This window comes from Marmota marmota, unplaced genomic scaffold (genome assembly GCF_001458135.2).
Source record: "Marmota marmota marmota unplaced genomic scaffold, marMar, whole genome shotgun sequence".
NCBI lineage: Eukaryota > Metazoa > Chordata > Mammalia > Rodentia > Sciuridae > Marmota > Marmota marmota.
The window spans coordinates 3,693,791-3,715,676 of NW_026000206.1; the positions used below are offsets into that span (position 1 = coordinate 3,693,791).

The 21,886-nt window shown below is 42.5% G+C and overlaps 1 protein-coding gene across 1 annotated transcript in view; it reads left to right on the top strand.

The window, feature by feature from the left end:
- Positions 1 to 19,969: 19,969 nt before the first annotated feature.
- The window catches only part of Wdr11 (WD repeat domain 11), a 53,583-nt gene continuing 51,666 nt past the window's right edge, over positions 19,970 to 21,886 (top strand). Inside the window, exons 1-2 of the mRNA XM_015498326.2 lie at positions 19,970 to 20,171; positions 21,151 to 21,262. Of these exons, the coding sequence (XP_015353812.1) occupies positions 20,086 to 20,171; positions 21,151 to 21,262 (198 nt within the window). The 5' untranslated portion in view covers positions 19,970 to 20,085. The remainder of the gene's footprint in view (positions 20,172 to 21,150; positions 21,263 to 21,886) is intronic.

Sequence of the window (21,886 nt, forward strand, 5' to 3'; positions counted from 1 at the left end):
GAAAAAAAAAGTAACAGGCAGATATTGCAGCCTGCCAATTCCTAGTTCTCAGACCTGCTCCCTTCATATCAGCAAGTACATTGATTGATAGAATCAGAGAAGACTGAAACTTTCTCCTGGGTGATTCTAAAAGGATACAAAAGAAAGTTGAAAAAATGACCATCTCACTGAAATGCAATGTTGTTACAAATGAGTGTGTACCAATTAGAATAGTCTCAGCTAAATTCACAGGCAGCTTGCATTTTTTTTTGAACACCACGTTACATAATCCTTCCTATACAAAGTATTACCATTATTTCAAGTTTGCAACTGAAAAAGCTCAAGTGGTTTTAAGGATTAGCCGGACACTAAGATAATAGTGGAAGAACATGGGTTTGAATCCAAGCAGCCCGGAGTCAAGTTCGATGTTTATTACATGACCTCCCATGGGGTGAGGGGAGGACACTGATGGTCATCCATGGTGTCTGCTGACTTGGCTCAGAGCCCCAGTGTCTCTCAATTCACATCCTCCAGTGGTTGTCTCATCTCTGCAAAGATAAAGGAGTTCACCTGTTTAAAGGAAATTTACTCAGTCAAAAAGGCAGAAAATTCATCTCAAGCTAGATCAGGCAAAAGGCGAATTTGTAGATTCACACAACATTTAATTTAGAATGCACCATTAGTTGATGCACCACTGTTAAAAATGCTGCCAATTAAATGATGTCAAGCTATTTACTATAAGACACATTCAATTTCAGAAAGGTTAAAAATGAGAGTCAGCAAAAACAGATAAAGTCAGGGCCTGCAGGAAACCTGCCCTCATGACAGCAACAAGATGCAAAATTATCTGGAGCCACTTTCCCAGGCCTCTGGAAATGGAGTCAAAGGCTTGCAGCAGCCTGGGCATGCTTACTGAAGACAAAGAGCTGAATCATGACAGCTTTGTGGCATACACCTTGCCCTAGTCCTTTCCCCAGCTTTCTAGCTCCACAACAGGCAGCCACCAGACAGAGGGGTCTTTGAGGGTGATGAAACTTTTCAAAAGTTAGGTAGTGTTGATGGTCGTGCAATCTTGCAAAACTTATTTTTAAAAACCCACTGAAGTGTTTTTTTAAAAGGTGGGAGAAGTCCAGCACAGTCCTTAGGACAGACTAAATCCAGAGCCTCAGTGGTATCATCAGGCCAAACCTGTCCTCATGTGCAGTCCAGCTTTGCTCTGGGTGGCTCCACTCTCTGGCTGCATCCTCCACTTAAAGTTACCCCTGCAGCCCAGGGTTACCTTCTCCCAGCTTTGAATAGAACCCCAAAATAAATTCTCTTTTCTAGACATTTCTCATAGGTTTTCAGCTTGAGTGTGTCTGCGGCCATCCCAGGACTAGCTGTTTCGGCTGGTGTGAATGGGATCTGCTGAATGGCCTGGGCCTGAGCCTCCACCACTCCTGTGGCCCTAGGGGGTGGGAGAAAGAGTTGACAGACACAACAAAACACAGGCAGGGAGAGCCAGGCCAGGAGGTGGTTTCCCCAAAGGTAACTGGGGCTTTCTTAACAAGAGCAAACACAGACAGGAGCCAGGCAAAACCAGCAGAGTTTGCATATCTATGTGATCTTGGGTAAACCCCCATGCCTCAGGTTCCTCATCTACCAAATGAGAAAAGTAATACCTGCCTCCTCAGGTGGTTAACACTTAAATGATTTAAGTGATGTAAACTACTAGGACATATTAAGCACTATATAGTGTTAACTATCATTAATACCAAGTGCAATATCATCCCTTCCTGGATTTCTATAATTAGGCTTGGTTATCACTTTGGTTATTTACTTCCTCATCCAAATGAGTCTTTCTTTAGTTGTCAGCAATTTTTGACTGCTGTTCAGCACTAGTTATTCAGCTCTTGTTTTTCCTGCATTAATGGACTAAGCACTCGGCAAATTTCTACAAGAGAAATTAAAGCCATAATAATAACAGCAGCAGTAATTTCTATAAAATTATAAGGACAGAGCTAGAATCCTAGCCAGGTTCTCCTCTTAAGGGTTCCTACAAACAGAATCCAGAACCAAAGAAAGGGGAATGTTCTAGATCAGGAAACAAAGGGCCTTAACCTTGAGAATGCAGTCTGGCTCCTTCCTGTGTTCCCTGGAGATCCACCATCTCCAGGAGAGAAGAGGCCATCAGGGCTCACAGCCCAGTATTTGTTTGTGGACTGGGTGCTGTGCCAGGGGAGAAAAGGCAGAACTCAGGTCTGTGTGGGTCACATTCCATTAATGCTTATTTCTAGAGACAAATGGTTCCATTAAATGCTGGGAAAGGCCTCTTGCTCTTGTACAAGTGCTGAAAACACATAAATATGAATTTCATACTCAGCACAAATTCTTCTTTACAACATAGTCCTCAGAAATACTTCAGGTGATTTTGTAGGAATAGTTTCAGAGATATGATTGTAAGATACGAGGACTCTGGTGGATGAACAATCCAGAAAAAAAACAACTATTTATTAGCATTGTCAACTTTGCCACAAGGTGACCTCAAGAAAGAGATTAGCAACTCTATAGACTGTTAAAGGAATAAATACACGTTAGTCCTGATGTGCTGTGAGTGGAGTTGTCCCCCACCCACTTCCTAACAAAGGAGGAAGTTCTCATTCCTTTTTTTTTTTTTTTATTATTAGAACATTATCGCTATACACAGTTGAGTAGCAGTTGGGTTCATTTTGAAGAAATCATATATGCATGGAATTTGATTCACTCTGTTTCGGTCCCATTCTGCCCCCCTTTCCTCCTTTACCACCCCCCCCATTCTCCTTCCTCTACTCTCTGATCTTCCTTTCACTCACTTGTTTGTTTATGTTTGGTTGGTGCTTTTTACATATGCATAAAACTTCAGTTCCTCTTTAAACAGCAGTAAGAAGCTATCGTGGTCTACAAATCCGCATGTTATAGAGATCATAAATGGAGAAATACATTTTTTTAAAGACAAAATACTCAGCTCTTCCTGGACTAGTGAAACTGGATTTTCAGCCTCGGCTGTTGTGGTGCTGCAGCAGACCCCAGATGCCTGCCAAGGCTTTCCTTCCAGGTTCTTGTCTTGCAAATTCAAAGAATGAAATTCACAGACCAGGAAGACTGAACCCAAAAGAGTAGGATTTTGCTCAAGTGAGAAGAAAAGAGAGTTCCTGTGGGGTGGGAGGGGACCCTGTAGGGGCTGCCACTTAGGTGTACTAGTCTAGGGGTTTATATGGCTACTGAGTGGGGGCATTGGTCAATATCTAAGCTAATCAGATCTTGGAAAAGTACCAAGGCTATGGGTCAAAATCTATACTAAACAGTTATTGGAATAGTACCGATGCTATTGGTTAGCCCTTGAGTCCGTAGCCTTCGCTCAGGTCTGTCTCGCCTCTCTATTCTTGTTACCCTGAGACAAAGCAGTTGGCTGGAATGTTTGAAATGTTTCTACAGGTTAACTTTATGGAGTGATCTTCACATTTAAAAAATCCTTACTGGGGCCCATTACCTATCCTAACTTATCCACTCGTATAAAGATAAAAGCAAAAGAGAACAATGATAGGAGACCTAAGTACTACTCTCACTACATCTCATTGCCGTATCATGGGTAGGTCTGATTTCTGGTTGTCTGGACAAGGTGACCTGGTGGCATCAGCGGTGATGTCTATTGACTGATTCTCCTACCTGGCAGAGGCTCTGTTGTAAAAGCCTTTGCTTTCTGGAACTCTTTCCTCCACTAGAAATCATCCATACGGCCATTTGGGATCCCTGCCTTCCCCTAGCCAGAAAGGATGTTTCCAGGATGTTACCTAATTCAGATAAGGTGAGTCACAGATCTCCGTGAATTGTTCTAGAACTGGGGAAAAGGGACAGAAGCAATGAGCTCCAGCTGAAAAATCTTGCTGGTCATTTGGTGGGAACACAGTCGACAATGAGAGAGAAAAGTCAACACAGAGAGAGAAGCAGAGCTGTAGAGAGCTCAGTCAGTGTCGACTCTGGTTCCAGGCTTCTCAGACACCCACCTGCACCCCTCTGCTCCCTGCCTTTGGGGTGTTTCCTTCCTTGGATCTTATGAGCTAAAGAATTTTCTTTGGGCCCAAACTATGCTTTCTGCCACTTGCAACTGAAAATGATGATGTAGAGCATCTTTTTTATCTAAACATTCCTCCAGTCTATGAGATGGCATAGTTTTTTAATCTTTTACTAAATCTATGCTGCCCTTCAAATATAGCTCCTGCTGCAACATGCTCTTACGTCAGGGGAAGCTAGGAGTTCCTCAGTGGGGTAGAATCCTGACATCTTCAGGCCCAACAGATATCCTCTCTGTGGGTCCAAAAGAGTGGGTACAGAGAGCAGCTCAACATCAGTCTAGCTGGTGGAGAGCTGCCTGGAGCTCTTCACAATCTGTGGTTCCCAATTGGTGTCTGTCAGCGTGGAGTCTATGACAGAGGAGATCTAATTTTCTGAGAAGGGAATGTGAATTTTTCTCCTAGCAAGTTTGAAATCACTCAGGTAGGCTAAAAAGTCAACAACTCTAGGCTCCAAAGTGGTGCATGCTAGCCTGCCAGGGCAGTGGTTCCCTGGTGGCTTGGCTCTTAGATGAAGTTTGGTGTTTTGTGAAGTATCAAAAACTCAACACTTTCCAAAAAGTTCCAAGGAGAATCTGAGAAACCAGGCAGCAGCCTTTCACCGGCTTTCCAGCTGGCTCCTCAAAGTTCATCACAAACATAAATGAAAGCACTGCTCAGGAAAGTGACCGTAGCTCGGCCCTGCCTGCCGGGATAGCAGTGGAGAAGTCAACAAATGAGGACCCAAGGAAATCAATGCAGCAGCTTCAGGCTGCAGTCCAGACCACAGCCAGATGTCAGGCTGGGCACACAGGGGCTGCCAATACTGCCTTTGCAGAAAGCCCCATGCTTCCTTGGAGAAGGGAGGGTGTGCCCTCTGCACTTGATGCCATCACTGACCGGGTGTGGGGGCTGCTCACTGGCTTTGTCAAAGAACACCTTCAGATACTGCTTACACCAATACTTTGCATAGTTTAACTTTTGAAGGGAATATTATTTTCAGCATCAATGCATGTCAGTTTGGGTGCTTTTAGTGGCAGAAAACCAATTCAAAAAGTATTCAACAATTTGGAAATCTATTGTTTACTTAAGAGGAAGTCCAAAGACAGGGCAGGATTTGTGTTGGCCAATATAAGCATGCTCCTGTTGTATGGACCTGCTTCTTTCCACAACTCTGTTCTGCTGTCGAGAGTCAACCGCATCTTGATAGCTGCTTTCCTCTTGGTCATAGGGTGGCTTCCAGCAGTAGCCACACTACATTCCCTTGCTCATATCCAAGAGAAAAGGAGAGTTGCTTCTGTAAGATGTTCAAAGGGCAAGGGAGAATGTTCCCAGAAGATTCCAGAAAAATACTTCTTGTATCTCATTAATCGGAATCATATCACGTGATGATTCCTGAACTAACCCTGGGTAACTCTTCCCTTAGGTCAGTCAGGTCCACCCCAGAGCCAAGAGTGGTACAGTCAACTTCTCCTGAGGTATATGGATCATTTGGGGAAGAATAAGTAACTGAATCAAGTCTTTTTTCTATCCTGCAGCAGACAGGGGACAATACATGGGTAGACAAGGGCCCAAACCATTGACTAGCTTCAAGTTTGACTAGGTCTAATTTGCAATTTCAACATAAAGGTGCTTTTACAGTCAATTCTTCAGCTCTCACATCTCTATCCTTCACACCATGAGAAGCAGAAGGAAACTCACCAAGAGAGAGAGAATGGCAAATCACTCATGCGGTGCCAAGTTCTTGCTAGGCTTCCACTCACAGACTTTTACTGTGGCATTATAAAGTTTTCCATCCGGAAAGAGCATTTTCAACATCTTGGCACCATGACTAGAGCCATGACTCACTCACTCCTGGGTGCAGAAGAATCTCCTGGAAAGGAGATTGTCCTTGTTCAAAATGCGGATCTCTGAGCCTCACTCCTAGAGATTCTGACTCATTATGTCTGCATACGACTTAGGAATCTGTACTGAGAAAATCTGTCATGAGAGTTGGAAGCAGGTCTTCTCTGGATCATACTGGGAAACAATGACTGTGGGCCATTAGTGGTCTTATTTTGGGCCTCCCAGTAGCACATCCAGAGACAAGAATTTTTGTGACCCTGATCAACTAGAAAATGTCCTGTTATGATTTGGATGTGAACGGTCCCCCAAAAGCTAATATGTGAGATAATGCAAGGAGGTTTAGAGGTGAAATGATTGAGTTATGAGAGCCTTAACGCAATCAATTAATTAATCCTCAAAAGGAATTAAGTGAGTGGTAACTGAAGGTAGGTAGGGTGTGGCTGGAGGAGGTGGGTCATTGGGGGCGTGCCTTGAGGATATATATATTTTGTATCTGGAGAGTGGAATCTCTCTCTCTTTCTCTCTGCTCTCTGATCATCATGTGAGCCATTTCCCCCCACCACACTCTTCCACTATGATGATCTTTCTGCCTCACCTTGAGTCAAAGGATTGAAGCCCATGTACTGAGACCTTTGAACCCATGAGCCTCCAAATAAACTTTTCCTCCTCTGAAACTGTTCTTGTCAGTTTGTGTCTGTGATCTTTCGATCACAGCAACAAAAAGGATGACTTAAATAGTCCCTAGGAAAAATAGTTGAGAAATAAGGGAAGGAGACTCAGCATGCAGAGGTTCATAGAAGTTCAATTCTGGTTTCATATCTGGGGCTCCCACTGATGGAGGGAAGTAGTTCCCTCATTTTGTTAACAAGTATTGAGATGGTAACAAAAGAAGGATCAGGAGAGAGATATGCAAGTCCCTCTGTGACTGAACTCAGAATGTGAGAATATTTATGCCTCATGAGAATTCACTGTGATAGAGGCTTTCAATGCTGGGATGGCGTGGGGGGGCATTCTCTCTGAGGCAGAGGCTAGAATGGACTTTTCCTCTTAAAGATGACCTTAGCAGTGCCATGTCTGATTGCACAATTGGATAATACAGCAACCAAACCTAAAACCCCAAGGGGGGATAATAATGGGGCAATGGGTTGACTGTACTATCATGCGTGGGCAGAGGTTTTTCCCTGATTGGAACAGGCCTTTTTTTCTAGATTAATGCTTTCTTTCTCTGCCCATCATGCTTTCAACAGCACCAATCTCTGCCATGTACACCATGGCAGCCCACACAACATTACTTCTGTTCCAGAAACTTCCTTCATGTTGAAGTGCCCTGGGTGGACCTGGTCTTAATTAGGAGCCCACTGTGCCATTCACAGTGCTGGGTTTTGCTAGATTAGAGAAGTTGAAGCTGGATGTTGTGTTAGGTTGAACCACAGGAAAATGATATTAAACCATTTTGGTCCATAAAAATGGTACTTTCATATGATCAACCCAGCTCATGACCAAGCACAAGCCCATCAGATGCTTCTGCCTCACGTTGAACCTTGGAGGACTGAGGCAGGCAGAAGGTTTTCTCATGGTAGCAGGTGTGGAGTAGGGTCTTGCAGCAGGAAGGGGATGTCTTTGAGGAGCGCAGTCAGCACCAGCTAAAGTCAAGCCTGGGAGCAGTGGCCCTGCAGCTGTCCCGAAAGCAGATTCCTGCTGCAGTCTTAATAACACTGCACATGTGTGTGGGTGTGTGTGTGCGCGCATACACACACACACGCACACACTCACGCACACCCCACTTTCATTCCCATCCAAACCTAGTGTCTTCCCACTGAGCAGATGAGTTTCAAAGGCTCTTGGAATAAACTCCTCTTCTGATTAAGCTAATCAGAGTAAGGTTCTGTTGTTGATATTTCAAAGCATTAATAAATATCCCATCTTTGGCCACTGATTTACAATAGTTTTCAAATAATGTGTTTATCAGTTTCCAGAGAGAACAACAGTTCACCTGTGAAATAACCCAGGCCAGCAGTGGGCGGCAAGGTGGAGGAAGGGCAGATGTCAGATTTTGATTCATTCCACTTAGTTGTTTTTCGGATTTTGAAAAAATTTCTTGTATTTTTTTTAAAATAATTTTGTTTTTCAAATTTATAATATGCAGCTAAGTGTAGTACTATAAATACTTTTAATGTTTCCATTGCAATAATTCCTTTGTGTCTCTAAATATTATTTGTGGCCTTTCTCATTTTTAAAATATTTGCCAGAGAGTAAAATATTTATAGTTGTTGTTTTCAAAAGAAGTTTTTGATGTATTAATTACACTCTTTTCTTATCTGCAACTTCTCTTTTGCCTTCATTATATTCTTCTAGTATTCTTCTACTTGGCAGAAGGGATTGTTTCTTTACTAACACTCTAAATAAATAAACTCTAAATTTGGTGATTGTCTCTCCTTTTTCATAGCATTAAAATCATTAAGTGAATTGATCTGGTCAAGTTCAACAAGCATGTACTTAAGGGTCTACTATGTGACAGGTACAGAGCTAGAGAGAGGACAGCCAATATCAATCAGACAGGAACATGTGTCCCAAGAGATCTAGAAAAGGATCAGGCTCATGAAAACATATTTTAAAATAATATAAACATAAAAGTTGTCATTGGGTGGAATTAATAATAATTTTTATCTTTTAATTACTTTTTTTGTATTTACCAATATTTTGGTGATAGATTTTTAAATTTATCAATGTTTCATTTATAAGACTTGCTAGTTATATAATCAGAAGAACTCAGAAAATATAGAAGGAAGTCTGACAATATGAAAAATAGTGGCATTTAACCATGAATATGGAGATTTTAGAAAGCCCTTCCAGAAATTCTTGCTTGGGTTGGAGGAAGAATCAAAGAAAGTTAGAGAATGTTCTAGACAGAGCAAGCAGCATCAACAAAGGCCCAGTGATGGGAGAAAAGAAGCACCAGGATCCTGCCTGAGCATGGCCTCCAGAAGCCTGCTTGCCTCCATGTCTGCCTGCTTCCCTGCTGTGCCCCGCCCAGCACCGATGGGCACCTGGACTGCAGGTGAGGCTACAGTGGTACCTGATCCAACAGGTACTCTGCAAACTTATGTGACATGGAATGACGGTGGATGAGGTGAGGGGGAGGAGAGGCACTGTTCTCAGGAAAGATCACCACTTGATCTGGGAGACCCTTGAGAGTCCCTGTGTGGTTATCAGAGATAAAAGAAAACTTTAGTGGAACTTCCTGCTTTAGAAGAATAGGTACCATTCAGGGGTGGACAATTTCCCCACAGTTTAAAAATTGATGTGGCATAATTATCACTATTTTGAATCACTGAATTTCATAGTCCGTTCCCTATTACCTCCTGTTGTAGATTAACGAGCCCTGTTGCAGATCCTGTGGTACCAATATACCGCTGATGTGAACATTTTACCATGTAAAGACTACTCTTATGGGCTAAGTAAACCAGAGGACCAGTGGATTCCTCAATCATAGACTCCATAAATGTCTTTAATAATGGTTGCTCTATTGGCTTGGTCTGTTCTGACTCTCAGTAGTAACTCACATCTTCCACTTCCAGAGCCCCCAGAGGGTGCCCAGGGAGGAAAGTCAAGGCTTAAAATGAGAACATTTTAATATCACTGTCATGTTACTGTGTGGCAAGTTATGGTACCAACTAAAACATTTTATATGTACATATATTGTATTTGTGATTTGTCTTTGTGATTTTAACACACACACATGCGCACACATAAAATATACAATATGAATATATAAAATATATGGTATATATAACCATGTATACCATATAAAATTGCAAATATCAATGTGCATTTAATATACTGCTTCTCAATAAATGGCATTGTCATTCAGCTCACTGAGTTTTATAGGACGTCCTTTTCTACAATTATGCAAGAATTCTTGTGGTTTTCCCTTTTAAAAATATAAGTGAAATGTAATCCTGATTCCCACAGGGAATTAATTTTTATAACCACTACATTCTGCCATAAATGAGAAAGATTAATTACTGTTTTCTTCTCTACTTTCTATTGAAACCCTCCTTGCTAATGAAGCAAATGTGAGGAACTTGGCACTTTCAGAGTCAGGTATAACTTCCCTGATTAACTCAGCTGGGAACCTCTGGGCACTGCACTTCACCCTCAAAAGAGCATCCTTTAAAGGTTGAAGCCAAACTCTCAGTAATTGACTTGTTGGACAGCCACCTGGCTAGGTATGTCATGAGGCAGATACCTGGGTTTGGTGGCTCTGTGGGGCTGCTTGGACCAGTCACTCTGCTACTGAGCTAAGAGATTGTATCAAGGCACTAGTGAAGGCAAGGTGGGCCTGGGGAGCCCAGGCTTGCTGCAGGGCCCACCATGTTGAACATGGATTCTGCAAGTGAGAGCCCCCTGCAGGGGTGCCTGAGAACAGTCCAGACAGGAACAGCAACAGGAAAGGAAGTAATGTCCCCAGAGCAGGGCAACTGACTCTGCTCCTGGGCCTTCAGGAAGAGTTCTTTTCTTTAGCTTCTGTGACTGATCCTTGGCGTAGAGTCAGATGCACTATCCCAAATATAGAACACTGTGTTGTCAAATTATTGGGAATTCAAGCAATGGAAGACATGTTGAATCAAACGTCAGTGCATTTTTCCATTAAAAATGTGAATTCCTGTATTTCAAAAAAAAATATATAAAAATAAAAGGCAGATGATAAGAGGAAAACTGCAAATAATTACATCAGATTATTGAAAGAAGACAGTGAAAATATTTCTTTATACTATAATCTCAATTTAATAAAATAATACATATATACATTTTTAAGGAAATCATTTAAAAAAACAATTTTTGTGTATTTATGCTTCTCTGAAATGTCCATGTTTTCACAATAAGTATTTATTGATTCTTTAATTTAGAAAATTTTAATTGTAAAATAGTTATACTCACTTCAGAAAATTATCTTAAGAAAATAATAAAATTAAACCAACTATAAGCATAACATTAGCTACATATATAGCTCTATTTTTATTATTTGAAAAATTGAAAAATAACCCTTAAATTTTAGTTAATAGCAGAATAGCTAAATATTTCTTGCATAGCTACATCCACTCTACCAAATATTATCAAATATTCCAAAGATAACTGTGATGACTGCACAAAAATTATAAATATGATTATGAAAGAATGTTGAAACAATTAGCAAGGTATGTGCATATTATACAGCCATGTAAAAATATCTTATTTTTGATAAGAACTGGGAAAATATATGTAAATTTAACAATAAAATATTAACAAATGAAGATTATGGATACATTTTTCTCTTTTAAATAAATTATTGGGGGCTGGGGCTGGGGCTCAGTGGTAGAGCTCTTGCCCAGTATGTGTGAGGCACTGGGTTTGATCCTCAGCACCACATTAAAATAAATAAGTAAAATAAAGGTATTGTGTCCATCTACAACTAAAAGTAAAAAAAAAAAAAATCATTGGGGTTGGGGATGTAGCTCAGGGGTAGAGTACTTGCCTAGCATGTGCAGGGCCCCCTGGGTTGAATCCCCAGCACCATGTGTATGTGCGCTAATGCACACACACACACACACACACAAAGTTATGTTATTCTTCATGTTTGAAGAGTGAGATGAGATCGTCAGCATAGGTCAGGGTATCCTGAGTCCCAGCAGTGTCCAGTGCTGGCCTTAAGGACCCTTCCTTCAATCTGCCCATACTCAAGACTGATGATGGGGCAGACGTTGAATGATAAAAATTAGTCTCACCTTGAGTAGACACACAAGGTGCTCAAGATTCAAAGAAGCAGAGTAAATTCCCATTTTTTTCTCATCATCACAATTGGAGGAGCCCGTGAAAGACCAGACAATGCTATGAAATCCTTTCACCCGTTACAGAGTCTCACAGCTTATTTCTACCAAGGCTCAGCTTGGTAAGAAGGAGAAATCAATAGAACTACTTCTGCCCCAGAAATCATGAGCATACACTAAACACAGCCTTGTTAGTTTAATATAATGTATGAAATGTTATTCCAAGAGCACAATGTTAAGATATTATTTATTTGGATTAATAAAATTGTGATGAAGAAATTAAGTAAGTTCTCTTATTTTCCTTTAAGAACAGCCAATAGCTGGGAAACACATATACTGAAAGGACGTAAGTGGCCCTAGGAATGAGGCATGTGGTATCCTCCCTCAGCCAGAAGGAGCCAGGCTCAATCCTTAGTAGAGGGAGGAGGGCTCAGTCCTTGGAACAGGGAACAGGACTCAGTCCTTGTTACAGGGGTCAGGGATCAGTCCTTGCTCCAGGGAGCAGGCCACAGAAGCATAATGACCTAGAGTTCAGAACTGGGCTCTATCCTCATAACTACAGGAAAAACACAGACGGAGAACTTGCCCCTGTCTATTGCATACATGACCTCCTTCGAACCACTCAACAATTTTACCAGGTGGTTTATGATCAGCCTCATTGCTCAGATGAAAAAACTGAGGCTCAGCAAAGCTATGTTACTTTTCCAACGTCACACAGCAAGTGTGTGCCCCTGGGCCTGGTACCCGAGTCACCTGGCTCCCATCCTGTGTTCTCTCTGACATATATTGGAGATTGAACCCAGGGGTGTTCCATCACTGAGCTACATCCCTAACCCTTTTTATTTTTGAGACAGGGTGTCACTAAGTTGCACCGACTGGTCTTAAACTTGGGATCAGCCTCCCAAATTGCTGGGATTACAGGTCTGCACCACCATGCATGTGATATTTCTATCCCCTAAACTTGCCCAGAGCCACAGAGTACGAGGTGGCAGGGCCAAGGCAGGCCTGCTGTCTGCCTGCCTGCAGAGCCCCCCCTATCTGTAGCACCACTCAGCTACCTCTGCTGTGCCGGGGGTGCAGGAGGAGCACACCCCTCAGAAGGCCCACTCAGTTCAAGTCCATTTCAATATGACTGCTTCCTGGAAACATTCTTCAGTCTAATAACCCTCAACTACCATGTCACACAGAGGACTGACTAATCCATTGTTCTGTAATTATTACCCATAACATGTAAAGACATAAAAAGAGATGGATAACGAGTGTAGCCAAATAATAAATCAGATTGATGACCGTCTACAATCAAGTGAGGAGTGGGAGGAGGATGTTTAAAGACAAACATGAGGAAAGATAAGTCCGTGCAGATCTGGCTGTGAGTCAGTGCTCCCTTGCCCAGCTGGCTTGGCCTTCCACGTTTACCAGGTGATGTCCCTTTAAAACGTTTTGGCTGTAAATGTGTGTTCTCCACATCCCCATGTCATCCCCCATGAGAACTCTTGTTTACTCCTGAAGCTCACGGGGAAGCAGCTCTCTATCCTAGACAGAGCACTGGCTTTGGCCTGGGGAGGCCTATCCCAGGTTTGTCTTTGCATCTCGTGGGCGATGTGTAGGCCTGGGCAAGGTGCTGAGACTCCCTAAGGCTCAGTTCCTTCATCTAGACAACAGCGTTGGTGACAAAGTAGAGCTGTGTTAAAATCCAAATGCTTTTGCTTGAATAATGAGGAATCAACCCATCGAGAACACAATGTTAGAAGGGAATTAATCTGACAAAGTCTATAAAGGCCTTGGAGCATGCTGGGGTTGGAGTCAGGGGAGTGTGAGGCGTCCCACAGCAAGGTGCTGAGTGCAGGCAAGGCCCGGAGGGATGCTCAGGGTGCTGGTCGAGCTGACGAATCTCCTTCATGTGCTCATTGGCCATTTGGGTATTTTAGGTAAACACTATCTATTCAGGTCCTTTGCTCATTTTTTAAATTGGCTTATCTGTCCTTTCATTGTGGAGGCACAGTGCTCTTTGTTTTTTCTGAATTTGAGTTCCTTTGAATGTGAATCAGCATCGGGCTGAAAGGTATACCAGTGGCAACCCCTCTCCTCTCACGTTGTCCCCTACAACCAGCAGCTGGCAGCCCCCAGCAGCATGTGCTGAAGTCAGCAGCATGTGACTGGCAGGGTAACCGTCCCTGCCCATGGCTCTTATGGGGCACTGTGGCTGATGGCTCACACAGCTTTGTCCTTGTCTGTGTGAGGGCAGCCTGGCCTTTTGGGAAGGGTAAGGTTATTCCCTCTGAGCCAACATCAGCCATGAACTCCCAAATGTACCCAGTGTATTCACTGTTAGGACCTGAGAGCCCCTGGTTTAAAGCGTCCTGCAGTGGTTTCAGCTTCTTGAAGACTCACCAGCAAATTCAATTCCATTTATACCCAAATCCTTATTAATTCTACTCTTACAAGCCACGCCTAACGAGAGAAACTTCTTTCTTCAAATTCAAAGTGGTATAGCTTAGAGGGGCCAGTGCTCTCATTGAAAATAGGAGGCCTAGATTTATGCCCCAGTTCTGTCAGTAAACAATAATAAGATACAGTAGGAGACTCTGAGCTGTGGTGAGGTCTTTGATTATATTATCTAACTTCATGGTGTGAATTATCCAGGGATAGTTACTCTCCTGCTATCCCAATATTAGAAGAAGAAAAAGACATAACAAGGTCAAGTAGTCTGCCCTAAGTCACAATGAATGCCTTTCTATTACAAATGTCATCAACTATGACTCCCCAGAAGATATCTGGACAAGTATGACGTTCACATGAATTTTCACATGTGCAGGCATTGAGCATGGCTAGCAAGGGTGACAGCAATGCAGTCACCCGCCAACCTGTCATTACCAGTAAGACAAATTAAAACAAGAATACAAATAAAAGATACACAAATAGTAAAATGTGATTAAAGAACAAAAATCCACACATTTTCCCTTTGACTTATTCCTGGGAGTGTATACGGTTCTTATATACAAAATCATATTCCTTTTGGCGTCCTTAATCAGGTCAAAACCAGACCAGTGCTTCCTTTCTTACTATTGGAAGTAAGACTTTGACCTCTGACTTCATTGGAAACATCTGCTTAGCCATGTGACTCAAAGTCCATGCTGCCACCTACAGAATGGGAGAACTTTCTTTGTAAATCAGATATCTGAAAAGGAGCTTAAATCTAGAATATGCAAAGAAATTTTATAACCTTGTAGTGAAAAGAAAGATAAACCACTTTAAAAGGAGCAAAGAACCTGACTAGATATCTTTACAAAAAAGATTTGCAAATGGTCAATAAGCACATTCAACCTCCTCAGACATGGAGAAATGCAAATTGAAGCCACAGAGAGAACCTCTTCACACCCAATAATGTATTAATCAGCTTTCCCTCACAGTGATCAATGCTTGACACTGTCAGCATATAAAGGGAAAGGCTTACTTTGGCCTCATTTTGGGGGTTTCATCCTTGACTGCTTGGTGCCTGGCTCCTGGGTGGTGGTGAGGAGCACTTCATGGCTGCAGAGCACAGAAAAGTCTTTCCCTGATGGCTGGAACCAGAGAGAGAGGAAGAGGCCAAGGGCACAGTCCCTGGGGACCTGAAGCCGCCCACTGGGCCCCACCTCCCATAGATAGGTTCCACCATCTCCAACAATGCCACTGGATGGGGACCCAGCCTTACCAGCTGGGCCTTTGAGAGACATTCACACAAAGCAAGGTGTCACTGGAGATGTTCCTAGAGAAGGGTCTAAGGAGTTCCCAGAGGAGAGGGGGAGCTCAGCTTAGGACTCCCCAGGTTCCTGGCACACATGACGGAAAGACTTCCTGCATGAGCCAGACACAGGCATAAATAGAGGTTCACTTAGGAGGTAGAAAAACATTCAAGGGAGCATATGGGCTCCCTTGAGAGTGAGAAACAGCCCTGACTTGGGCTGGGAGTCCAATATTTTTTTTCAAGATTTAAAAAATTTGTTCTGATTACTTATACGTGGCAGTAGAATACACTTGGATACATCATACATAGATAGAGCATAACTTCTCATTCTTGTGGTGTACATGATGTAGTATTACACTGGTCGTTAGTCAGATATCCACATAGGGTAATAATGTCTGATTCATTCCACTCTCCTCCCTACCCCCATACCCCCTCCCCTCCCTTTACTCCTCTCTGCCTAATCCAAAGTATCTCTATTTTTCCCTCACCCCACTCCCTATTGTGAATTAGCATCCGGATATCAGAGAAAACATTCAGTCTTTGATTTTGGGGATTGGCTTTTTTTTTTTTTTTTCGCTTAGCATGATATTCTCTAGCTCCATCCATTTACTGGCAAATGCCATAATTTCATTTTTCTTTAAGGCTGAGTAGTATTCCACATTTTCTTTATCCATTCATCTGTTGAAGGACTCTTGGGTTGGTTCCATAGCTTGGCTATTGTGAATTGAGGTACTATAAATATTGATGTGGCTGTGTTACTGTATATGCTGATGTTAAGTCCTTTGGGTGTATGCCAAGAAGTGGGATACCTGGGTCAAATGGTGATTCCAATCTAAGTTTTTTGCGGAATCTCCATACTGGTTTCCAGAGTAGTTGCACCAATTTGCAGTCCCACCAACAATGTATGAGTGTTCCTTTTCCCCCACATCCTCGCCAACATTTATTGTTGCTTTTATTCTTGATAATTGCCATTCTGACTGGAGTGAGATGAAATCTTGGAGTAGTTTTGATTTCTCTAATTGCTAGAGATGTTGAACATTTTTTCATATATTTGTTTATCAGTTTTATATCTTCTGAGAAGTGTCTGTTCTGTTCCTTAGCCCATTATATTGATTGGGTTATTTTGTTGTTGTTGTTGAGTTTTTTGAGTTCTTTGTATATCCTGGAGATTAATACTCTGTGTGAGGTGCATATGGTAAAGATTTTCTCCCTTTCTGTAGGCTTTCTTTTCACATTACTGATTGTTTCCTTTGCTGAGAAGAATTTTTTTAGTTTGAATCCATGCCATTTATTGATTCTTGATTTTACTTCTTGCGCTTTAGGAGTTTTGTTAAGGAAGTCAGTTCCTAAGCCAACATGATGAAGATTTGGGACTACTTTTTCTTCTATTAGGTGCAGGGTCTCTGTTCTAGTGCCTAAGTCCACTTTGAGTTGAGTTTTGTGCCAGGTGAGAGATAAGGTTTTATTTTCACTTTGTTACATATGGATTTCCAGTTTTCCCAGTGCCATTTTTGAAGAGCCTATCTTTTCTCCAGTGAATGTTTTTGGCACTTTTGTCTACTGTGAGATAACTGTATTTATTTGGGTTTTTCTTTGTGTCTTCTGTTCTGTATCATTGGTCTACAAGTCTGTTTTGGTGCCAGTACTGTGCCGTTTTTGTTACTATAGCTCTGTAGTATAGTTTAAGGCCTGGTATTGTGATGCCTCCTGCTTCACTTTTCTTGCTAAGGATTGCTTTTGATATTATGGGTCTCTTATTTTCCCAAATGACCTTCCTGATTGCTTTTTCTATTTCTATGAAGAATGTCATTGGAATTTTAATAGGAATCTGTATAATGCTTTCCCAGTCTTTATAGAAGATCTGTACTGGAGGATGGAGCTGCACAATTTTGAGCCAGTTTTCTCTGCACTTGTATTTTTTCTTCATTTTATAAGGGCATAGGCCAAGGTTGTGTTGCTTAAGATATACAACTGTGCTTTCTGCATCTCAATGTCTCAATGAACCTTTCCTTTAAGATTAAATATTTCTCTCTCTGTATCCTAAATCCCTATCTCAATGGCAACTAAGATAGCTATGATAATAAAAACTGAAAAAAAAAAAACAAGTTTCAGTGAGTATAGGGAGAAACTGGAATCCTCACACATCACTGATAAAAGTGTTAAATGGCAGAGCTTCTTTGGCAAACAGTCTGGCAGTTCCTCAAAAAGTTAAACATAGCATTACTAGACAAACCATCAATGTTACTCTGTATATGCTCAAGAGAAATGAAAACATTGGTTTACAAAAAATGCAAAGACTGTTTGTGGCAATATTGCAGTATTCAGAATAGTCAAAAAGGAGAAAACTTTTTCTTGTGGGGGGAGGGAGTTCTGGGTACCTGTTGCTCACCTTCATCTGTGAGCTCCTGCCTACTCCTGATTGTCACCTCATGCCTGTTTGACCTAATACTTAATGGGCATTTGGAGCTCCTGAACCATCTAACATTTATAGAGGACCAACTGTATGTCAGGAAGGGTACGAGGCATTGCAAAGGAAAGAAGGTTGGGATTTGGTTCCTTTCTAAAAGAAGTTCTAATTTTACTAGGGTATATTTATTTCCTTATATTATGGTTACCTAAAAATGTGTTGGTCTCCCCTATGAGACAGAAGTTTCTGCAGGTAACAATAGCGTTGGATATAAATACTGAAATAGCATGGAAGAACAACATAGAAAAATGACTTTTCAGAGGTCACTACACACAACTCCACTCACATTACATTGGCCAGAATTGAGTCTCATGGCTTGGTCTAGTTATAAGGGAAGAAGGAAATTGTACTCTATGCACATCTTGGTGGCCCCAAAAGAACCAGTGGAGAAGAATATGGGACAAGGGATAAAAGGGGAATCAGCAACAGCAACTAGTTGCAAGAGGGCAACTAAGAGCCAAAATGTTCCTACTGCTTTCTTGGAGGTGACCTTCGGGAAAGCTGTTTTTCAAGAGTGATAAGGTGGACATTCAAATTTCTGTTGATGTATTGAGGGGAAAAAAGCATCTGAAAATATCATTCCTGGTGTTAAAGAAATATGAAAGTTTTCATAATCAAAATGGAGTCCCCTTGAGTAAAATTTACAGAAAAAAAAGGAAGGAGGGAAGGAGAGAGGAAGAAAGGAAGGAAGGAAACAGAGCTTGATATTTAGGAAGAAAGATTTTTATGTGCAGTTGCCTGATAACAACCATTACAGTGCTCCCCTACTCCACCAAAGAGTCATTAGCTTCTCTAAAGACCCTTAGCAAAATTGTTTTAGCAACAGGATATCAGCAGAAATTTCTGCAGAGTGTTCAACATGGTTTGAATCTTCCTCTTTCTTGTAAATGCCAAGTTTGTAAACAAAACACATGAACCTCTGTCTAGCCTACGAATATGGGTCAAAGAGAAATTGTTATGAACCTACCCACTGACAGGTAACCACTCCACTGAGAATGAAATTTAAAGAATTTCCAGACTCTGGGATCCAGAGATTTTTAGGCATTAACCCCTCTTGTCTGCTGCAGCTTAATAAACCTGCTTCCCGAAAATTCCTCGAGTGTCCAGTCTCATCTGTCCTACATCATTGCTATCACAAAAGACTCTGCCAGAAAATTACAAGTTTGCACAGAGGCATTGCAACCTTTTACAAAAGCACTTCTACAAGGACATCTGCCCAGCAACTGCCTGTTCAATCTCAGACTGACGCCACCCTTGTTATTAATCATTGTGGCCAAGGATTGTTATTTGACAATACCTGATGTAATCCTCCTCATTTTTGCCTCAACCTCTTTGAATATGCCTGCAGTTTACTATGGCAAGCATATTTCTATTGCATTGGTCTGCTATTCCCAAATAAACACCTGGGAAAACAGAGTCTGTTATTGCGTTTATTTAGGTTTAAAGTGGAAAGAAATCATTTCACTAAGTGTTACTGTAGAGTAAACCAAGTGCTGACTACAGAGAAGGGAAGGATTGGTCATAATTGGAAAAGCAGCAGAGTAGAAATTGCAAGATGAAAGCCAGCCCAGCAAACAGGCAAGGGGGTCCTTGCACCCCAAGCATAGCACACCCACTTTTCCTCAAGTACAAAGGGAGTATTCCCAAAACTCATATGGAGTGTTCTCTGCATTTGGTAATTAACTGCATTGGGGGCACTTATTAATTTCACTCTCTCCATCTCATTCAATTAGTGTCCATTCGTTTGTTCTCTGTGAACTCCAAGAGAGGGAGGCTGCGTCTTCATCAGCACACCAGACACCTCAAGCGGGGCCAGGCGCTGGTCGTTGTCCTAAACGAACCGACTTAAGGCAGAAAGGCGAATTGGCACATATGTGTCTTGTTTTTCAGGTTTCTAGCAATGTTTTCCCCAAACCTGGAGGAAACAGATATGACACTTCTTGCAAACACAGCCACAGAAGTTACAAAACCCGGGACCACTGGGGCCGCAGGACTCTGGAGAAGGCGGAACCCAGAGGCGGGGAACCTGAGTTCAGCAGAAACTGGAAGCGGCGGAACCTGTAGATGGTGGGACCTTGGGGCCGGCGGAACCTGATGGCGGCGCCGAAGGGCTCCCCGGACTCTTGAACGGAAGGGCAGCCTCGGCCGCTTCCGGGTTGCGGGCCGGCTGGGGAGCCCCGGCTAGCCGCCGCGATGCTGCCCTACACCGTGAACTTCAAGGTGTCGGCGCGCACCCTCACCGGGGCCCTCAACGCCCACAACAAGGCGGCGGTGGACTGGTGAGGGCGGTGGGCTTCCGGGCTGCCGGGAGCGGCCAGAGTCTGAGGGGAAGGGGAGAGAACAGGGGCTTCCCTCCCTGGTGTCGGCCTGGCGCAGAAGGGCGGCCGTCCCACTGCTGCGTTCGATTTTCCTCGAGATGATGAATTTTGTTGTCCCGATGGTGGCAGGTGCCCCATGTGGGGAACCCCTGCAGATGCATTTGCCCTCCTGCCCCGGTGTCCCCGGCCCTGCCTGCGCGCTCCGTGCTGGACCCTCCCTTCCCCTTCCTCCCCGGATCCAGGCTTCTCTTCCCCAGCCCGCCGCCCGCCTTCCCTTCCCCGCTCCCGTTCACCTGTCTCGCTCTCTCTCTGTGTCTTCCTTCTCTTGCATTCATTCAACGACGTGCCGGACTCTCTGCTAGGCACCTGTGCATTCGCTGCCTTTTCGCACCTTTCTCTTTTCTGGTTCAGCTCGCCCCTGTTACCTTTTGTCTTTTCACTGTGAAGTAACAGCAGCTCCGAAACTAATAATAAAACGGATGTGAAGCAAAATTCTGAAGCTGTGGCGCTGGGATTGTTGTCAAAAGGACTGAAACTCCTGACTTGTGTCGTTTTTTATGGGGTTGTAAGATCTAGGACTCGTCGTAGATACATATCCCAGGCACATGGTCGATACTCAACATTGAAAACAGATTTAAAAGAATAAGACAAAGCATAGGCCTACAAAGACACACAAGTTGCTTTATACATGTTCATCGCTGTATAAACGTAGCCTTAGAATCCTTTTTAACCAAATTAAAAATGAATTGCAACAAGCATTTGTAAACTTAGCTAGACCTTTTATTTAAATGGATACTGTTACATACAAGCCTTTGGGTTTAAGTGATAATTTTATTAATGGTGGTACTTGTGTACCTTTATCATTTATTTAGGATTAGCAGCAGAGAAGTTGAATCTTGCTTTGTTGCATACTTGAGTTTTAATGTTGCTCTTTTGCCAGGGGCTGGCAAGGTTTAATTGCTTATGGATGTCATTCGCTGGTGGTAGTGATTGATTCCAGTACTGCCCAAACTCTTCAAGTTTTAGAAAAACATAAAGCTGATGTTGTTAAGGTAAGTCAAATCTCACTTTGACCCCATAACATTCTGTATAGTGTGAAGTTTAATATATCACTAGGTTCTCATTAAATCATAGGTATACATGTTGAATACTCTTAAATATAATGATCTATTTAGGGTAACCCAGCATAATGTCAATCTAGGATGAGTTATTAAAGTACTTAAGTCATTTTAAAGCTATGCGGGAATACCATTTCTGCCATTTATCAGGCCACTCATTCCATTGATTAGTTTTGGGTGCTTTGTGTGCACTGAGGACACACAGAAAGGTCTTAGGCAATTCATTATCTTGTGAGGAGAATTCAGAGCATGGTAGGACTCCCTTAACATGCTGTGGGAAGAAAAAGGAGGAACCGCTCAGCTAGTTGTAGGGGTTTGGGGATGGGTCACAGACGTCTTTCCAGTTGAGGGGCTGGTAAAAAGTATTTAGCCAAGTGAGAAGTCTGGGGAGTAGTATTTCAGGGAAAGGAAACACGTGTAGAGCTAACTAGTGTGCTGCAAAGATGGTCAAAAGACTGCTCCACTTATAGAAGTGCTGAAAGAGGAGGCAGCCCAAGAGATTCAACTGTGTGTCTTGAGAATTTTATAATGTTAGGAAGGAGTTTGATTTTTTTTTAA